Source organism: Hydra vulgaris, chromosome 08 (assembly GCF_038396675.1).
Source record: "Hydra vulgaris chromosome 08, alternate assembly HydraT2T_AEP".
NCBI lineage: Eukaryota > Metazoa > Cnidaria > Hydrozoa > Anthoathecata > Hydridae > Hydra > Hydra vulgaris.
The window spans coordinates 15,801,092-15,809,850 of NC_088927.1; the positions used below are offsets into that span (position 1 = coordinate 15,801,092).

The following is an 8,759-nucleotide window of genomic DNA, read 5'->3' on the forward strand; positions in this document are numbered from 1 at the left end:
ACCCATATGGGGATTATTATTTTGACCCATGTGGGTTTCATATGGTAAATCCCACATGGGTTTTATGTGGTAAATCCTACATGGGATATAGGTGGAAAATACTACATGTTATAGATCTTAAATGCCACATATTTTAATCCAAATGGTATAAAAGTAGTCAATACTAGACAAATGAAAGTCCGAATGCTTCTATGATAATTTTTAAAATTCTTTTAATTTAAAAATTACTTAAATAGTAATTTAAAATTAATCATCGAAGCTTTCAGAGAGGCTTAACTTAATCTGGTATTTGCTACTTTATCCCATTTGGTATTCAAAATGTGTAGCATTTTTGATCTTTTACATGTGATGTTTTTCACCTATAACCTATGTGGGATTTACCATAAATTATTAAGACGAAATTTTATAAAATTAAAAAACGTGTTGCAAAATGAATTTATTTTAAAATAAATGCTATTAATCAATACATCCAAAATGAATATTAAAAATATTATTTTTTCTTTTGCGATTTACACGCCGTTTTTTGGCGATTGAATTAATTAAATCGCTTCGGCTTGCATAATACCAAGGTTTTTAGTATCTTCTAACTTTCTTCAAACATTTTCTAAAAAAATAAATAAATACAAATATATATATATATATATATATATATATATATATATATATATATATATATATATATATATATATATATATATATATAAAAAGAGAGAGAGAGAGAGAGAGAGAGAGGAAGAGAGAGAGAGAGAGAGAGAGAGAGAGAGAGAGAGAGAGAGAGAGAGAGAGAGAGAGAGAGAGAGAGAGAGAGAGAGAAAGAGAGCAATTTTAATAAGGAACCTTATTAGTCGAGCAATTTTAATTATTAGCCAGGTTGAAGTCATTAATGACTACAATATTTCACAAATAATTATTTCCTAATTTATTACTTACAATGACTAACGTATTATGGGTAATTGAACACATATTATGCGTAATGTGCTTGAACCCATGAGGAGAATCCTGAAAAAAAGTGATCAATTAGGATAAGTAGTTAAACAAAAAAACAAAAACAAAAATGTAAAAACCTACTTTTTCAATGATGTAGACGTTGGGTGCAATAGCCACTGGATGCAAAAGTATCTTTACTTTTTCGTCACACACACGGCCTTCTATAATAACAGGCCTTGACATCGCGCAAAATGCCGTAAAAACTGAAGGCCGATTAAACTTTCACTTTTACTTATATTGATATATTTTTATATTAGGTAGGGTGTAATGGCAGTCTATGTTTTCTAATAATAATCTCTAGTAAAGACGGAAATATAAAAAGAAAACCAAAAAGTTGTTAAAAGATAATCATATTTTTCGTATTTCAAATTTCATTAAGAATATTTATGTAATATTAAATAGTATCAATAACAAGCAGAACCATAACAAAGTATATATCTATATATTAAAAAGATAACTGTATTTTTAATTTTTTTTGCTAAAAATGGTAACAATAAAAATCACCAACAATAAAAAACACCAACAAAAGTTGATTCAAGCAAAACAAAAGTTTTATCAATATATCTCAACAGGGTAAATATATACAAATCCAAACATATTGAAAGACATATAGGCTAATGAGAAAATAAAAAACATAACTAGTAAATAGCATAATTAATTACAAAACTAATTTTCACATAATTTATGATAGCTTTAGTATTTTGGGAGTGGTAATTAGTGAGTAATTCTTTAGCAGAATATTAGAATATACTCTGCATTGTTTTTTTGTGATTTTAAATTAATATTTAGCAGTAATGAACTAAAACTGAGTAACACAAAATGTTCTGTATAAAGGGTCAGTAGCACCTTGAAAAAAAAAAAGCAAAATATTGACCATTAGAAAAGAGCATCAGAAGGAATTTCAAGTCCGCCTCTGTTTAGGCAATACAGATAACTTCCATATTTATAATAACAATTGGTAGAATCATTATAAATTTTTATTTCACTTTTTTGCACATAGCCAGCTATGTAAACTATAGCCACTAATGTAGATTTATTAACTGAGCTTTCAAGATCATGTATATTATCCAGAAGTTCTTTTTCATCAGTAGAAATATCTCTAAAACATATGTCACAAGTATGACCATCGATACCATCAACAGGAATGTCAAGTTGTAATATCAATTTAGTAAGTTGAATATTAATTTTTTCAAATACAGATTTAGCGTTTATAAAGTAAGTACCTCCAGATCCCTGTCAAAGCTTAGAAAAAGCTTTTTCAAGGGGATCTGTTGAAAACCAACCTAATAAGACAAACTTTGCTCCATTACTCAACAAAGTTTCTACAAGATCAACAAAGCCATAACATGAATGCGCTATTGCATTGCTAGTATCTAGCGTAAGCTGTTTTACACGCTTACCTGTAGGTTTCATAAAATTTGACAGTTCAGCAATATCTCGTAGCAGTTGTAACTGTTGATCACCAACTGAGTGGATTTCTTTGCATAATTCATTTCTAAACCGAATGCCAGCACCAGGTGCTTTGACATTAACAACATTCGAAAAAAAATTATTTTTTCAATAAATACAGCAGTACCTTCAAATGCTTTATTTTCAATCTCTGGATGCGTTCTTAATACAGCTACTGTTTTTTTGCAAAAAACAGACAAACAAAACTTTACAGATTGTCTCTCTATTGGTTTTGGATAAACTGATTTAGCTGTAAGTTTAGAGAGTTTAAAAAGACTATTACACTCAGTTTTATATATAGTTTCTAAATCACTCCACTTAGCCAAAGCCAGTTCTTTATTGTTCAAAAATTGAAGTTCCCCAGTCTTTTTTGTCAACCAATTGTTTCGTATAGATTCTAGTAGATGCACATAATCATACAATAAATATATACCTGATGTTGTTAACCATGGTTTACTATCAACTGTTTTAAACATTCCAAAAAATCTTTGATTTACTTGGTTACCATCAGTAATTATTACCAGTGTCTTACTATTTTCGATATTATTTATTGTATAGACAATTTGTTGACATTGAGCAAACTGAAATTCAGAGGAAAGATTTGCAACAGGTTGAGCTCTACATATAAATTCTGGACCTCCAAAAAGACATTTAATCATAAATGATAAAATTGTTTTAGCTAACTTTTCAGGGTAGTTTACTGCTTGACCAAACAAAGCACCTCTTTGGTAAAGCAATGAAGCTTTGACATAGACCTCATCAATTAGTAGTATGGAAATTCCTTTTAATGGATTTAAATTCATAAATATACTATTTATGAAACTTAGATCCTCCATTGAGCTTATTTTTGAAGTCAATCGTGTTAAAGTCCTTATACTTGGCAACTTGTAGTCAATACACAAACAATCATATAAACTTCGTTGTAGTTGTAATTGATATTGTAGTTGAAGTTGAGATAGTCCGATATGCACAGAGATACACAGCATTTCAAAGGCATTTTTTAAGGTATTTAAAAAAACTAATCGTTAGTTTGACAATATTATTACCTTACAATGTTAACGCCTTGAAACTTACAACGTTATCGTCTTGAAGTTGCGCTATCTAATTTATAAACCAATCAAATTTTAAAGATTTATTAAAAAAGCGCGAACACAAACTTTCGTCTAATGTTAAAAGATGAAAATGTAAACACAGTATTAGGAATTGGCCTTCAGTTTAACAAATTTGTTGCGCGATGTCAAGGCCTGTTATTATAGAAGGCCGCGGTCACACATAATATAATATTCTGAAACTAATAAACAAACATCTAAATTTCTATAAGTAAATTTATTCTTTGATCATTGCCTTTATATCCTATCTTATTTTCATATCATAATCTATTATGGTATTATTTATATAACATATTACAACAATATTATTAAATTTGTGATGTTCAAATATCATATGAACATTCTCTAACATGTTCATATGATATTTGAATATAGTTCTTGAGTATATTATCTGCAAACAATTGACTGATGCAAGTTCAAATGTTGTCAAAAACCAAGCATGCATGCATGGGACACTGCAGTGTCCCACAAAGAAATGCTGGTTTGAAAGTCAAATTTTCTTTATTAAAAAAAAATATTAAAATAGGGGGGAGATAAGAAGGTTTCCGTAATTTTTTTTAGGCTCCAAAACTTTTAACTTTATATATAATAAGGTTCATAAAACTAAGGGACTTACGAAGTAAATTGAGGAACAAAAACAGGATATTTACAGAAACTTTTCAATTTTTAATCTGGAGTACCAGTGTAATTGGGAATTAAGTCGCTGGGTCCAGTATTCAAAGTAATATGATCTAAAGTAATATATAAATTAAATAAAATGCTTTAAAATGCATGCAGTTATACATATAACTCCTGACAGTTAACTATATGTATTACTAGTTATACATAAAATTTATTATATAAACTTATTTTCTAAGGTTATGCTTGAACAAATTAGTACCAATTAATTCAAATTCAAGATTTAGTTCAAGTTCAAGTTCTTATTTGTTCATTGTTTTTTCACTATTTTATATTTAATTGTTCAAATTTGTTAACTGGTACTAATTCTTACTACAGGAAGAATATTTATCATTGTTGAACGTGATTTTATTAGTAACTTAATTTTACTTTCAACATATTTTGACAACACCCTTTACATTTTAAATGATGATAGCTTTACTTTTCTATTGATGTTAAATTTATTACGTTTCAATAACTCAGATTGAATTTTACTGAATTATTGTAAGCTTTGTAAGAATTTGCTGTATATCAAATGGTGTTGTAAATAAAGTAAAAATTATATATATATATATATATATATATATATATATATATATATATATATATATATATATATATATATATATATATATATATATATATATATATATATATATATATATAGAGAACCCTTAGATGTTGTCCGAAAGTTTTTTCCATATTTTGTTGACAAAAAGTAAAAATTAAAATGCAAGACCGGAACTTTTTTTTTTTAATAATGATAGACTGCCTGCCCCAACCAAACCCTCAGTCGATGTAGCAGCACTCCCTTGCGGGTCAGGCTATTTGTCAGTCGATGTAGCAGCACTCCCTTGCGAGTCAGGCTATTTGTCAGTCGATGTAGCAGCACTCCCTTGCGAGTCAGGCTATAAGATAGTCGATGTAGCAACACTCCCTTGCGAGTCAGGCTATAAGATAGTCGATGTAGCAACACTCCGCGCATGATTTACAGTAAAAAAAATAAAAATAAAAACATTTTATTATAAAAAATAAAAATAAAAACATTTTATTAAAAAAATTAAAAATAAAAACATTGTTTATATTTTTAAAAACATTCAGAATGTTTTAAAAACATTCAGAATGTTTTTAAAAACATTCTGGTCAATTAAATTTGCGTTTTTGTGGTTTTTTTAAAAAACGATTAATTTGTAATTAAATTAATGGTTTTTACTTTCGTCCAACACGGAAATGTTGGACGAAAGTTAAAAGTAATTAAAAGTGACGTATATGTTGGCGTAAGAATCACTTTTTTCCTTCCGCTCTTCCCAAAGCCAACAAACTATAGATTTATATATATATATATATATATATATATATATATATATATATATATATATATATATATATATATATATATATATATATATATAGTATTTAGGCTATGCCAGTAGATAGACGGGCAGTGTGAGTTTAACAATAATTAACAATGGGGAGGGAATGTTGAGACCAAAATAATGTCAATTAAAAAATTGAATTAAAAAAAAAAGTAAATTATTTTATTTAAAAAAAAGTAAAACAATTTATGCTAGCTTTAGGCAGGTTTTAGAGGTGTTTACACCAACAATGTGGTCTAAAAACTTCTTGCTTTTGTTGCTTAAAACTGTAGAGGATCATAGGAAAAACAATTTAAATTCAGAAATTAGCTTGCTTATCTGAAAGAACAATTTGTGTTTTTTTTTTAATTTTAGTACTGTTGAGAATAAACGTATAATTGAACCGGAAAAAAATTGATGGTATATGCATTTTTTATATTATATTAACAATTCAGATATACCATCATAATATGATAACAAAAACTGACATCATTTTCAATCAGAGATGGCAAAATATTGACTGAGTTTGATAAAGGGTGAAGGTGTTCAATAAACCTGGTCATCATCTGACATCATTATGCATAGATGATCCTATGATTTAGGTAAAATAAGTAATCAATTTGCCATACTTCTCTTTAGAAAGTGTAAGAAAAAAGCATTGTTATGCTGAGAACCTACCTATTGAGCAAGCTTTGACCACCTATTTTATAAATTTGAGAGACAGAAGTGGAAGTGCGAATCGCAAAAGAACTAATAACAATGCTCTAAATTGATTTTAACTTTGTAGACTAACATTAATATAGTATTTAGAAATAATAAATGAAGTTTACATGATTTTTATAGTTTGTATTTATTTCCATTAATTATCAGTTGTCAGTCTCTATTTTATAAAATGAATTACAAAACTATTTATTTATAGTATAATATTATTACATAAATACTAGTTTCCTAATGCTATTATCATCACAATGTTAATGGTATTCATTTTAAAGTGAAATTTTGTATCAATTTTATTGTTTTAATGTTGTATATATATATATATATATATATATATATATATATATATATATATATATATATATATATATATATATATATATATATATACATATTATTTTTACTTTATTTAAAACGACATTTGATATACAACAAACCCCTACAAAGCTTACAATAATTCAGTTAAGATTTAATCTGAGTTATTGAAACGTAATAAATTTAACATCAATAGAAAAGTAAAGCTGTCGTCATTTAAAATATAAAGGGTGTTGTCAAAATATGTTGAAAATAAAATTAAGTTACTAATAAAATCACGGTTCAACAATGATAAACATTCTTACTGTAGTAAAAAATAGTACTAACTGATAAATTTGAACAAATAAATATAAAATTAACAAAAACAATGAATAAATAAGAACTTGAACTTGAACTAAATCTTGAATTTGAATTAATTGGTACTAATTTGTTCAAGCATAACCTTAAAAAATAAGTTTCTATAACAAATTATATGTATAACTAGTTATACATATAGTTAACTATCAGGAGTTATATGTATAACTATATCAGGAATTATATGTATAACTATATCAGGAGTTATATGTATAACTATATCAGGAGTTATATGTATAACTATATGCATTTTAAAGTATACTATTTTATTTAAACATTACTTTAGATTATATTACTTTAAAAACTGGACCCAGAGGCTTTATTCCCAATAACACTGTGGTACTCCAGATTAAAAATTGAAAAGTTTCTGTTAATATCCTGTTTTTGTTCCTCAATGTAGTTTTTAAGTCCCTTAAGTCATAAGGACCTTATTATATCTAAAGTTAAAAGTTTTGGAGCATAATAAAAGTTACAGAAACTTATCTCCCCCACCACCACCACCCTTTTTTTTTCTTTTTTAACAAAGAAAATTGGGAATTCTTTGACTTTCAAACCTGAATTTTTTTTGTGGGACACTGTAGTGTCCCATGCATGCATGCTTGGTTTTTGACAACATTTGAACTTTCATCAGTTAATTGTTAGCAGATAATATACTCAAGATCTATATTCAAATAACTATTACATTATCCTAATAATACGTCTATTTGCACAAATCTTAATCTTATTTCTATAAAGAAAGATAAACATTATTTGTGGTACTTATATACTTGCTTGCCATTCTCTATATTAATATAAAATATTTTCACACAATATAAATGTAACGCAATGCAATGTCGATTTAAAATTTTCTTTTTTTTAGTTTTTTTTTAAAAGTTTTTTTTTTTAGTTTCCAGCTTTCAAATTAATTCCCATGCAAATCCCACATGAAACCCACGTGGGATTTCCCATGTGTGTAAATACCATATGGTTCCCACATGTAACCCATGTGGGATTACCCACATGGGTTTAAGGTGACAAATTTCCATACGGATACCACATGGGAAAATCCGTCCCACGTAAATCCCATCAATCCCACACGGAACCCACGCGGAACCCATGTGGGACGCGGTTTTATTTTTCACTGGGTGTCCTTTGGGGCAGAGCCGCATAGACGCTCAGGAGGCACAACCGCATGCTAGTAATATTTATCATTGCTAGATAATTCTGAATGACAACGATCGTCACACTTGAATGTGTTTATGTAAAAAGTTAAATAGAAATAGTTTTGTTTAGACAAGTTGGAAACTAAATTTCGTATTTTTTTGTTAAAGGTTTTTAGTGAAAAATGAAGTTAAAAAAAATATATATATTTTTATTGCGTGTAAATTTACGAATCTCTTAAAAATGTCCAAAAACCAATAAAAACAAATTAAATTACATATCCGACATAAAAATCAAGACATTTGATTTTTATTTCGTATACAAAAAGATTACTTAAATTTGAATGAAAATGAACTTGAATAAAAAGGGTTTTTCTTCTTTCACTTTTCAAAGTTTCTCATGATAAGGTTTGAAATACATTTTCAACTCTATCACGATATATGTATTTATATTGCCTCTAATCTTTTCAATTGAAACTTAATTAAGTTGCTCTAAAATTAGATTTTGTTTTATGCTTTAATAAATATTAATTTATAATAAATTTAATTATTAAACTTATCTTTGATTAGATTTATAAAAAGTGGAAGTTGCTATCTAAATTTAAAATGAGTTTATCTTTATTACTAGATATGTTGCTTGGTTACGAAAATTATTTTTAGTTTTAATAAAATTATGA

General features: G+C 27.3%; 1 protein-coding gene across 1 annotated transcript; it reads right to left on the reverse strand.

The window, feature by feature from the left end:
• Positions 1-416: 416 nt before the first annotated feature.
• LOC136083651 (uncharacterized) lies at positions 417-4,072 on the reverse strand. Its single transcript, XM_065803168.1, has 3 exons — positions 1,069-4,072; positions 931-999; positions 417-604 (listed from the first exon to the last, which is right to left on the reverse strand). The coding sequence occupies exon 1, from the start codon at positions 3,420-3,422 to the stop codon at positions 2,397-2,399; it is 1,026 nt and encodes a 341-aa protein (XP_065659240.1). The 5' UTR covers positions 3,423-4,072; the 3' UTR covers positions 417-604; positions 931-999; positions 1,069-2,396.
• Positions 4,073-8,759: the final 4,687 nt, after the last annotated feature.

Excerpts from the sequence above, each read along its gene's own strand:
- LOC136083651 (XM_065803168.1), bottom strand. The coding sequence starts at position 3,422 with ATGCTGTGTATCTCTGTGCATATCGGACTATCTCAACTTCAACTACAA.